Below are 12,886 nucleotides of genomic sequence, written 5' to 3'. Positions count from 1 at the left end.
CACCACGCTCACCACTCACCACTCACCACGCTCACCACTCACACACTCACCACGCTCACCACGCTCACCACTCACACGCTCACCACGCTCACCACTCACCACTCACACGCTCACCACGCTCACCACTCACCACTCACACGCTCACCACGCTCACCACGCTCACCACGCTCACACTCACCACTCACACGCTCACCACGCTCACCACGCTCACCACGCTCACCACTCACACGCTCACCACGCTCACCACGCTCACCACTCACCACTCACACACTCACCCACTCACACACTCACCACGCTCACACTCACACGCTCACCACGCTCGCCACACTCACCACGCTCACCACTCACACCCTCACCACTCACCACGCTCACCACGCTCACCACGCTCACCACGCTCACCACGCTCACCACTCACACCCTCACCACTCACACCCTCACCACTCACACGCTCACCACGCTCACCACGCTCACGCTCACCACGCTCACACTCACACGCTCACCCACTCACACGCTCACCACTCACCACGCTCACCACGCTCACCACTCACACACCACTCACACGCTCACCACTCACACACTCACCACTCACACACTCACCACTCACACACTCACTACTCACACGCTCACCACTCACATGCTCACCACTCACACACTCACCCACTCACACGCTCACCACTCACACGCTCACCCACTCACACACTCACCACTCACACGCTCACCACGCTCACCACTCACACACTCACCACTCACACACTCACCACTCACCACTCACACGCTCACCACTCACACCCTCACCACTCACACGCTCACCACGCTCACCACGCTCACACTCACCACGCTCACCACTCACACACTCACCACTCACACACTCACCACTCACACACCACTCACACACTCACCACTCACACACCACTCACACACTCACCACTCACACACTCACCACTCACACACCACTCACACGCTCACCACTCACACACTCACCCACTCACACGCTCACCACTCACACGCTCACCCACTCACACCCTCACCACTCACACGCTCACCACGCTCACCTACTCACACGCTCACCACTCACACGCTTACCCACTCACACGCTCACCACTCACACACTCACCACTCACACGCTCACCACTCACACGCTCACCACTCACACGCTCACCACTCACACGCTCACCCACTCAGACACCACTCACACACTCACCACTCACACGCTCACCACTCACACACTCACCACTCACACGCTCGCCACGCTCACCACGCTCACACTCACCACTCTCACCCCCTCACACGCTCACCACACTCACCACACTCGCCACGCTCACCACGCTCACCACGCTCACGCTCACCCACTCACCACTCACACGCTCACCACTCACAGACTCACACACTCACACGCTCACCACTCTCACGCTCACCCACTCACACACTCACCACTCACCAATCACACGCTCACCACTCACCACACTCACCACTCACACGCTCACCGCTCACCACACTCACCACTCACACGCTCACCACTCACACGCTCACCACTCACCACTCACAGGCTCACCACTCACACACCACTCACACGCTCACCACTCACACGCTCACCACTCACACGCTCACCACGCTCACCACACTCACCACTCACCACACTCACCACTCACACGCTCACCACTCACCACACTCACCACTCACACACTCACCGCTCACCACACACACCACTCACACGCTCACCACTCACACGCTCACCACTCACACGCTCACCCACTCACACGCTCACCACTCACCACTCACACGCTCACCGCTCACCACACTCACCACTCACACGCTCACCACTCACACACTCACCACTCACACACTCACCGCTCACCACACACACCACTCACACGCTCACCACTCACACACTCACCACTCACACACTCATCACTCACCACTCACACACTCACCACTCACACACTCACCACTCACCACTCACACGCTCACCACTCACACGCTCACCACTCACACGCTCACCACTCACACACTCACCCACTCACACGCTCACCACTCACCACACTCACCACTCACACACTCACCACTCACACACTCACCACTCACACGCTCACCACTCACACGCTCACCCACTCACACGCTCACCACTCACCACTCACACGCTCACCACTCACACGCTCACCACTCACACGCTCACCGCTCACCACACTCACCACTCACACGCTCACCACTCACACGCTCACCACTCACCACTCACACGCTCACCACTCACCATTCACACGCTCACCACTCACACACCACTCACACGCTCACCACTCACATGCTCACCACGCTCACCACACTCACCACTCACTACTCACACGCTCACCACTCACATGCTCACCACTCACACGCTCACCATTCACCACTCACACGCTCACCACTCACACGCTCACCACTCACCACACTCACCACTCACATGCTCACCACTCACACGCTCACCACGCTCACCACACTCACCACTCACACGCTCACCACTCACCACACTCACCACTCACATGCTCACCACTCACACGCTCACCACGCTCACCACTCACCACACTCACCACTCACACGCTCACCACTCACACGCTCACCACTTTCTCTATAACTCTCTATCTCTGTGTGTATATCTGTGTGTGTGTATCTCTGTGTATATCTCTGTGCGTGCCTCTGTGTGTGTCTCTGTGTGTGTATCTGTGTGTGTGTATCTGTGTGTGTATGTATCTGTGTGTATCTGTGTGTGTATCTGTGTGTGTATCTGTGTGTGTGTGTATCTGTGTGTGTACCTGTGTCTATGTATCTCTGTGTGTATGTATCTCTGTGTGTGTATCTCTGTGTATGTATCTGTGTGTGTGTGTCTTTGTATATATGTGTGTGATCCAATTTCCGACCCCCAGGAACAGGTTCGCAGATTTGCTGAGCATTTCTGTGAGGTCCTGGGGGAGGGAAAATCCCTCAGCCAGGAAAACATCGTGGCACAAAGTGAGGATGACCCTGCTGAGGCTGCGGTGCCTCAAATATTGGATGAAGTCACCCCCTGTGAGTGGCTGGCTGAGGTGCCATCTGCTGAGGAAGTATTGAAGGCGATACGGAGTCTGAGACCAGGAAAGGCAGCGGGCAGAGATGATCTCCCAAGCGAAATGCTGAGGGAGGGTGGCGTTTGTGCACAGACTGCCCTATATGACATCATAACAACAGTCTGGACCACTGGACGGGTTCCGCAGGATTGGAAGGATGCCCTGGTGGTCCCCCTTTTTAAGAAGGGGGACCGCACAGACTGTAACAACTACAGGGGCATCTCACTCCTCAGTGTGCCGGGAAAGGTCCTGGCAAGGATTATTCAGCATCGCCTTGCCAGGCACGCTGAGGAGAGGCTTGCGGAGCCCCAATGTGGTTTCAGGAAAGGGCGGTCCTGCACAGATGCCATATTTTCTGTCCGTCTGCTACAGCAGAGGTGTAGGGAATTCCAACAAGACCTACATCTCTGCTTTATTGACCTGGTCAAGGCCTATGATACCATCAGTAGGCCTGGGCTCTGGGTCGTTCTTCGTGCTTTTGGAGTACCTGACCCTCTGCTCACGATCATTAAGGACCTTCATGATGGTGAGCGGGCCCGGGTAAAACTACGTGGCCGGGAGTCAGAGCCATTCCCTGTACACCTTGGGGTGCGACAGGGATGTCCTCTGGCTCCCACATTATTTAACATCTATTTTGACCATGTAGTTCGTGAAGCCTTCAATAGCTGTACCGGGGGAATCTCCATATGGTACAGATATAATGGGAGGCTAATCGATGCCCGGGTGCGGTCAAGGGATGGCTCCCTATTGCTCAACCACGTTATGTATGCTGATGACTTGGTAATAGCTGCTCAGTCAGAGGAGGAGTTGGAGACGCTGCTGCTGAGACTGGAGCGTGCCACTAAGAGGTGGGGCCTTACCATCAGCCCCACCAAAACTAAGCACCTGCCTGGGTATTTTGTACCATCGGACACTCCACCCCCACAACTCCCAATCGGTGATGGGGCAGTTGTGGAGAGAGTGGAGAGTTTCCCATACCTGGGCAGTGTGCTTATGACTGGCTCCAGTTTAACAGCAGAGGTCTCACTCCGAATCAGTCGAGCGGCAATATCTTTTCATCGGTTGCGTAACGCTGTGTGGAAGCTACCTGGTCTGTCGCTCCGCACTAAACTTCAGGTCTTCTCGGCCACGGTCATTCCCTCCCTTCTCTACGCTTGCGAAACGTGGACCCCCCTAATGGAACATCTTCGCCGGTTAGAAACATTTAGGCTGGCCTGCCTACGATCCATCCTGGGTTTAACCAGACTGGATTGTGTGAGGAGCTCACAAATCCTTGAAAGATCTGGGCAGGGTCCCATCGGTGAGCTCCTCCGGCAGGCAAGGCTGCGATGGCTGGGTCATGTAGCCCGCATGCCCAGCCACCGCATGCCGAAACAGCTTTTGTTTGGCCGGATTGAGGGGGCTAAGCGGGCGCGGCACGGGCTAGAGAAGAGATGGAGTGATGTGGTACAGGAGGACGTGGAGCTGAGTGGACTTGCCGATGACTGGTACCAGCGGTGTCAAGATCGGCCTCTGTGGAGGAGGCTCGTGAAGGATGCTACTGGGCAGTTGGAGGCAGTCGCCCTCCAACAACAACGGAGGGCGGAGGAGCGACGCTCACAACAGCGAGCGGAGCGCCGGGTGGCTAAAGCACAGCAGGTTGGCACAGTAGGGGGCACAGGTGGTGCATCAGCCAGTCATCTCAGTCAGTCGACCCGTGGCACCTGGGTCTGCCCCGTGACCTCCTGCCAGCGGGCGTTCGACACTTCACGTGGCCTCAGGGTGCACATAGCCTGGCACAAGCGTCGTGGTGACGTCACCGCCACTTAGTGGCGAATGGCGGTTGTTGTTGTTGTTGTATCAGTGTGTGTGTATCTGTGTGTGTATGTCTGTGTGTATCTGTGTGTATGTATCTGTGTGTGTGTATCTCTGTGTGTGTGTATCTCTTGTGTGTATCTGTGTGTGTATCTATCTGTGTGTGTGTATCTCTGTATGTGTGTATCTGTGTGTATCTCTGTGTGTATCTATGTGTGTGTGTATCTCTGTGTATATATGTGTGTGTGTATCTGTGTGTGTATCTCTGTGTATATATGTGTGTGTGTATCTGTGTGTATATCTCTGTGTATATATGTGTGTGTGTATCTCTGTGTGTATGTATCTGTGTGTGTGTATCTGTGTGTATCTATGTGTGTGTGTATCTCTGTGTATATATGTGTGTGTGTGTATCTGTGTGTGTATCTCTGTGTATATATGTGTGTGTGTATCTGTGTGTGTATCTCTGTGTATATATGTGTATATGTGTGTGTGTGTATCTCTGTGTGTGTATCTCTGTGTATATATGTGTGTATCTCTGTGTGTGTGTATCTGTGTGTATATGTGTGTATCTGTGTGTGTATCTCTGTGTATATATGTGTGTGTGTGTATCTCTGTGTGCACTGTATCTCTGTGTGTGTGTATCTCTCTGTGTATGTATCTGTGTGTGTATCTCTGTGTATATATGTGTGTGTGTATCTATGTGTGTGTATATATGTGTGTGTATCTATGTGTGTGTATCTCTGTGTGTATATATACGTGTGTGTCTATCTGTGTGTGTGTATCTGTGTGTGTGTATCTATGTGTGTGTGTATATATATGTGTGTGTATATGTGTGTGTGTGTATCTCTGTGTGTGTGTATCTGTGTGTGTGTGTATCTGTGTGTGTGTATATATATATGTGTGTCTCTGTGTGTGTCTCTGTGTGTGTGTATACGTGTGTGTGTGTGTCTATCTGTGTGTGTGTGTATCTGTGTGTGTGTGTGTATCTGTGTGTGTGTGTATATATGTGTGTGTATATATGTGTATATATATGTGTGTGTGTATCTCTGTGTGTGTGTATGTATGTGTGTATCTGTGTGTATCTCTGCGTATCTATGTGTGTGTATATATGTGTGTATATATGTGTGTGTATGTATATATGTGTGTATATATGTGTGTGTATATATGTGTGTGTGTGTGTGTGTATCTGTGTGTGTATGTATCTGTGTGTATATGTGTGTGTATATATGTGTATATATGTGTGTGTATATATGTGTGTGTGTATCTCTGTGTGTGTGTATATATGTGTGTATCTATGTGTGTATCTGTGTGTATATATGTGTGTATATATATATGTGTGTATATATGTGTATATATGTGTGTATATATGTGTGTATATATGTGTATATATATATATATGTGTGTATATATGTGTGTATATATCTCTGTGATTCTCTAGGCATCGAGATGTTCCACCAGTCTCTGGACCGCTCCGAGGCCGGGGACAACGTGGGAATTCTCGTGCGAGGGCTCAAGCGTGACGACATCAGGCGGGGCATGGTGATGTGTGAGCCTGGGTCCGTGAAGCCTCACCAGAAGGTGGAGGCACAGGTGAGTGGGTGGGTGGGTTTCTTAGTTGGTGAGTGGGTGGGTGGGTGAGTGAGTGAGTGAGGGGGTGAGTGAGTGGGTGAGTGGGTGAGTTGGTGATGTGTGAGCCTGGGTCCGTGAAGCCTCACCAGAAGGTGGAGGCACAGGTGAGTGGGTGGGTGGGTTTCTTAGTTGGTGAGTGGGTGGGTGGGTGAGTGAGTGAGTGAGGGGGTGAGTGAGTGGGTGAGTGGGTGAGTTGGTGATGTGTGAGCCTGGGTCCGTGAAGCCTCACCAGAAGGTGGAGGCACAGGTGAGTGGGTGGGTGGGTGGCTTAGTTGGTGAGTGGGTGGGTGGGTGAGTGAGTGAGTGAGGGGGTGAGTGAGTGGGTGAGTGGGTGAGTTGGTGATGTGTGAGCCTGGGTCCGTGAAGCCTCACCAGAAGGTGGAGGCACAGGTGAGTGGGTGGGTGGGTGGGTTAGTTGGTGAGTCAGTGAGTGGGTGGGTGGGTGAGTGAGTGGGTGAGTTGGTGGGTGAGTGGGTGAGTTGGTGGGTGAGTGGGTGAGTGGGTGAGTGGGTGGGTGGGTGGGTGAGTGGGTTAGTTGGTGATGTGTGAGCCTGGGTCCGTGAAGCCTCACCAGAAGGTGGAGGCACACGTGAGTGGGTGGGTGGGTGGGTTAGTTGGTGAGTGAGTGGGTGGGTGGGTGAGTGAGTGGGTGGGTGGGTTGGTGAGTGGGTGGGTGGGTGGGTGAGTGGGTTAGTTGGTGATGTGTGAGCCTGGGTCCGTGAAGCCTCACCAGAAGGTGGAGGCACAGGTGAGTGGGTGGGTGGGTTAGTTGGTGAGTGAGTGGGTGGGTGGGTGGGTGAGTGGGTGGGTGGGTGGGTGAGTGGGTTAGTTGGTGATGTGTGAGCCTGGGTCCGTGAAGCCTCACCAGAAGGTGGAGGCACAGGTGAGTGGATGGGTGGGTGGGTGGGTTAGTTGGTGAGTGAGTGGGTGGGTGGGTGAGTGAGTGGGTGAGTTGGTGGGTGAGTGGGTGAGTGGGTGAGTGGGTGGGTGGGTGGGTGAGTGGGTGGGTGAGTGGGTTAGTTGGTGATGTGTGAGCCTGGGTCCGTGAAGCCTCACCAGAAGGTGGAGGCACAGGTGAGTGGGTGGGTGGGTGGGTTAGTTGGTGAGTGAGTGGGTGGGTGGGTGAGTGAGTGGGTGAGTTGGTGGGTGAGTGGGTGGGTGGGTGCGTGAGTGGGTTAGTTGGTGATGTGTGAGCCTGGGTCCGTGAAGCCTCACCAGATGGTGGAGGCACAGGTGAGTGGGTGGGTGGGTGGGTTAGTTGGTGAGTGAGTGGGTGGGTGGGTGAGTGAGTGGATGAGTTGGTGGGTGAGTGGGTGCGTGGGTGAATGGGTTAGTTGGTGATGTGTGAGCCTGGGTCCGTGAAGCCTCACCAGAAGGTGGAGGCACAGGTGAGTGGGTGGGTGGGTGAGTGGGTGGGTGAGTGGGTGAGTGGGTTAGTTGGTGAGTGAGTGGGTAAGTGGGTGAGTGAGTGGGTGAGTGGGTGGGTGGGTGGGTGAGTGGGTTAGTTGGTGATGTGTGAGCCTGGGTCCGTGAAGCCTCACCAGAAGGTGGAGGCACAGGTGAGTGGGTGGGTGGGTGGGTTAGTTGGTGAGTGAGTGGGTGGGTGGGTGAGTGAGTGGGTGAGTTGGTGGGTGAGTGGGTGGGTGGGTGCGTGAGTGGGTTAGTTGGTGATGTGTGAGCCTGGGTCCGTGAAGCCTCACCAGATGGTGGAGGCACAGGTGAGTGGGTGGGTGGGTGGGTTAGTTGGTGAGTGAGTGGGTGGGTGGGTGAGTGAGTGGATGAGTTGGTGGGTGAGTGGGTGAGTGGGTGCGTGGGTGAATGGGTTAGTTGGTGATGTGTGAGCCTGGGTCCGTGAAGCCTCACCAGAAGGTGGAGGCACAGGTGAGTGGGTGGGTGGGTGGGTTAGTTGGTGAGTGAGTGGGTAAGTGGGTGAGTGAGTGGGTGAGTGGGTGGGTGGGTGGGTGAGTGGGTTAGTTGGTGATGTGTGAGCCTGGGTCCGTGAAGCCTCACCAGAAGGTGGAGGCACAGGTGAGTGGGTGGGTGGGTGGGTTAGTTGGTGAGTGAGTGGGTGGGTGGGTGAGTGAGTGGGTGAGTTGGTGGGTGAGTGGGTGAGTGGGTGAGTGGGTGGGTGGGTGGGTGAGTGGGTTAGTTGGTGATGTGTGAGCCTGGGTCCGTGAAGCCTCACCAGAAGGTGGAGGCACAGGTGAGTGGGTGGGTGGGTGAGTTAGTTGGTGAGTGAGTGGGTGGGTGGGTGAGTGAGTGGGTGAGTTGGTGGGTGAGTGGGTTAGTTGGTGGGTGAGTGGGTGAGTGGGTGGGTGAGTGGGTTAGTTGGTGAGTGAGTGGGTGGGTGGGTGAGTGAGTGGGTTAGTTGGTGATGTGTGAGCCTGGGTCCGTGAAGCCTCACCAGAAGGTGGAGGCACAGGTGAGTGGTTGGGTGGGTTAGTTGGTGAGTGAGTGGGTGGGTGGGTGAGTGAGTGGGTGAGTTGGTGGGTGAGTGGGTGAGTGGGTGGGTGGGTGGGTGAGTGGGTTAGTTGGTGATGTGTGAGCCTGGGTCCGTGAAGCCTCACCAGAAGGTGGAGGCACAGGTGAGTGGGTGGGTGGGTGGGTTAGTTGGTGAGTGAGTGGGTGGGTGGGTGAGTGAGTGGGTGAGTTGGTGGGTGAGTGGGTGAGTGAGTGGGTGGGTGGGTGAGTGGGTTAGTTGGTGATGTGTCAGCCTGGGTCCGTGAAGCCTCACCAGAAGGTGGAGGCACAGGTGAGTGGGTGGGTGGGTTAGTTTGTGAGTGAGTGGGTGGGTGGGTGAGTGAGTGGGTGAGTTGGTGGGTGAGTTGGTGGGTGAGTGGGTGGGTGAGTGGGTGGGTGAGTGGGTGAGTGGGTTAGTTGGTGATGTGTGAGCCTGGGTCCGTGAAGCCTCACCAGAAGGTGGAGGCACAGGTGAGTGGGTGGGTGGGTGGGTTAGTTGGTGAGTGAGTGGGTGGGTGGGTTAGTTGGTGAGTGAGTGGGTGGGTGGGTGGGTGAGTGGGTGAGTTGGTGAGTGAGTGGGTGGGTGGGTGAGTGAGTGGGTGGGTGAGTGGGTTAGTTGGTGATGTGTGAGCCTGGGTCCGTGAAGCCTCACCAGAAGGTGGAGGCACAGGTGAGTGGGTGGGTGGGTGAGTTGGTGAGTGGGTGAGTTGGTGAGTGAGTGAGTGGGTGGGTGGGTGAGTGGGTGGGTGGGTGGGTTAGTTGGTGAGTGAGTGGGTGGGTGAGTGAGTGGGTGAGTTGGTGGGTGAGTGGGTGAGTGGGTGGGTGAGTGGGTTAGTTGGTGATGTGTGAGCCTGGGTCCGTGAAGCCTCACCAGAAGGTGGAGGCACAGGTGAGTGGGTGGGTGGGTGAGTGGGTGGGTGGGTGGGTTAGTTGGTGATGTGTGAGCCTGGGTCCGTGAAGCCTCACCAGAAGGTGGAGGCACAGGTGAGTGGGTGGGTGGGTGAGTTGGTGAGTGAGTGGGTGGGTGGGTGAGTGATTGGGTGAGTTGGTGGGTGAGTGGGTGAGTGGGTGGGTGAGTGGGTGGGTGAGTGAGTGGGTTAGTTGGTGATGTGTGAGCCTGGGTCCGTGAAGCCTCACCAGAAGATGGAGGCACAGGTGAGTGGGTGGGTGGGTGGGTTAGTTGGTGAGTGAGTGGGTGGGTGAGTGAGTTGCTGAGTTGGTGGGTGAGTGGGTGAGTGGGTGGGTGGGTGGGTGAGTGGGTTAGTTGGTGATGTGTGAGCCTGGGTCCGTGAAGCCTCACCAGAAGATGGAGGCACAGGTGAGTGGGTGGGTGGGTTAGTTGGTGAGTGAGTGGGTGGGTGGGTTGGTGGGTGAGTGAGTGGGTGAGTTGGTGGGTGAGTGGGTGAGTTGGTGGGTGAGTGGGTGAGTGGGTGAGTGGGTGGGTGGGTGGGTGAGTGAGTGGGTGAGTTGGTGGGTGAGTGGGTGAGTGGGTGAGTGAGTGGGTGAGTTGGTGGGTGAGTGGGTGAGTGGGTGAGTTGGTGGGTGAGTGGGTGGGTGGGTGGGCGGGTGGGTGGGTGAGTGTGTTAGTTGGTGATGTGTGAGCCTGGGTCCGTGAAGCCTCACCAGAAGGTGGAGGCACAGGTGAGTGGGTGGGTGGGTGGGTTAGTTGGTGAGTGAGTGGGTGGGTGGGTGAGTGAGTGGGTGAGTTGGTGGGTGAGTGGATGAGTGGGTGGGCGGGTGGGTGGGTGAGTGTGTTAGTTGGTGATGTGTGAGCCTGGGTCCGTGAAGCCTCACCAGAAGGTGGAGGCACAGGTGAGTGGGTGGGTGGGTGGGTTAGTTGGTGAGTGAGTGGGTGGGTGGGTTAGTTGGTGAGTGAGTGGGTGGGTGGGTGAGTGAGTGGGTGAGTTGGTGGGTGAGTGGGTGAGTGGGTGAGTGGGTTAGTTGGTGATGTGTGAGCCTGGGTCCGTGAAGCCTCACCAGAAGGTTGAGGCACAGGTGAGTGGGTGGGTGGGTGGGTGAGTTGGTGAGTGAGTGGGTGGGTGGGTGAGTGAGTGGGTGAGTTGGTGGGTGAGTGGGTGAGTGGGTGGGTGGGTGAGTGGGTTAGTTGGTGAGTGAGTGGGTGGGTGGGTGAGTGAGTGGGTGAGTTGGTGGGTGAGTGGGTGAGTGGGTGAGTGGGTGGGTGGGTTAGTTGGTGAGTGAGTGGGTGGGTGAGTGAGTGGGTGAGTTGGTGGGTGAGTGTGTGGGTGGGTGGGTGGGTGAGTGGGTGGGTGGGTGGGTGGGTTCGTTGGTGATGTGTGAGCCTGGGTCCGTGAAGCCTCACCAGAAGGTGGAGGCACAGGTGAGTGGGTGGGTGGGTGAGTGGGTGGGTGGGTGGGTTAGTTGGTGATGTGTGAGCCTGGGTCCGTGAAGCCTCACCAGAAGGTGGAGGCACAGGTGAGTGGGTGGGTGGGTGGGTTAGTTGGTGAGTGAGTGGGTGGGTGAGTGAGTGGGTGAGTTGGTGGGTGAGTGGGTGGGTGGGTGGGTGAGAGGGTTAGTTGGTGATGTGTGAGCCTGGGTCCGTGAAGCCTCACCAGAAGGTGGAGGCACAGGTGAGTGGGTGGGTTAGTTGGTGAGTGAGTGGGTGGGTGGGTGAGTGGGTGGGTGAGTGAGTGTGAGTCGGAGAGTGAGTGAGTGAGTGGGTGAGTGAGTGAGTGGGTGGGTGAGTGTGTGAGTGGGTGAGTGAGTGGGTGAGTGAGTGAGTGGGTGAGTGAGTGGGTGAGTGGGCGAGTCTTTGGGTGAGTGAGTGTGTGAGTGGGTGAGTGAGTGGGTGGGTGGGTGGGTGAGTGAGTGAGTGGGTGAGTGAGTGAGTGGGTGGGTGAGTGAGTCGATGGATGAGTAGGTGAGTGGGTGAGTGGGTGGGTGGGTGAGTCGGTGGGTGGGTGAGTGAGTGAGTTGGTGAGTGGGTGGGTGAGTGAGTCGATGGGTGAGTAGGTGAGTGGGTGAGTGGGTGGGTGGGTGAGTGAGTGGGTGGGTGAGTGAGTCGATGGGTGAGTAGGTGAGTGGGTGAGTGGGTGTGTGGGTGAGTGGGTGGGTGAGTCGGTGGGTGGGTGAGTGAGTGAGTTGGTGAGTGGGTGGGTGGGTGTGTACCTGTGTGTGTGTATGTACACTCTGTGTGTGTAAACTGTGTGTGTGTGTGTACACTGTGTGTGTGTGACACTGTGTGTGTACACTGTGTCAACTAAGCTTGTGCCGGAGGCCCCGGGGGGCCAGGCGTCTATGACGTCTCCTGGCCAAACCCCAATTGGCGGAGCCAGGAGATTGAATACCTACCCTCGGGGCTACTCCAGAAACAACGAAAAGCCACTACGGGTGGCCACGTGGAAAGTTCGAACGCTCACTGCAGAGGAGAGGCTGCCACTCCTCTGTCGGGAGCTGGACCGGTACCGCCTGGATCTATGCGGCATTCAGGAGGTCCGGTGGACCGGCTCTGGCTCCTGCCACCATGAGGGGTGGACAGTCCTCTACTCGGGGCAGCAGACTGCCAAACAACAGGGTGTGGGTCTTCTTTTGAACAAAAGAATGAAGGGGGCGTGGGAGCGTGGCGGTGAGGTGTGGGAAGCTGTAAGCCCCAGGCTACTTTGGGCTCGCCTTCCCATCAACCGGAGGCGAGGAATGGTGGTCGTGGTTACTTATGCCCCCACCGAAGATGAACATCCGTGGAGGGATGCAGGCAAAGCCGATGAGTCAGATGCCTTCTATGACCTCCTGTCACAGGTGCTGGCTAAAGTGGCCCCTCGGGATAGAGTCATCATGTTGGGTGACTTCAATGCCCGAGTTGGTCATGATACTGGCACCTGGTCTGGAGTGATTGGAGGGCATGGGCCAGATCAGCTCAATAACAACGGTAGGAGGCTGCTAGATTTTTGTGCAGCCCATGGGCTTGTAATTAC

General features: G+C 56.1%; 1 protein-coding gene across 1 annotated transcript in view; it reads left to right on the top strand.

Moving 5' to 3' along the window:
• TUFM (Tu translation elongation factor, mitochondrial) overlaps window positions 1-12,886 on the top strand; it is a 67,459-nt gene that overhangs the window by 43,539 nt on the left and 11,034 nt on the right. Inside the window, exon 9 of the mRNA XM_032980977.2 lies at window positions 6,307-6,458. Coding sequence (XP_032836868.1) covers window positions 6,307-6,458 — 152 coding nt within the window. The remainder of the gene's footprint in view (window positions 1-6,306; window positions 6,459-12,886) is intronic.

The sequence above is a fragment of the Petromyzon marinus genome, chromosome 77, assembly GCF_048934315.1.
Source record: "Petromyzon marinus isolate PM22_M1 ecotype Great Lakes invasive population chromosome 77, UKy_Petmar_22M1.pri1.0, whole genome shotgun sequence".
In the NCBI taxonomy this organism is placed as follows: Eukaryota; Metazoa; Chordata; class Hyperoartia; order Petromyzontiformes; family Petromyzontidae; genus Petromyzon; species Petromyzon marinus.
Note: the sequence above shows the minus strand (reverse complement) of the source record. Positions and strands in the feature narration are given on the sequence as shown.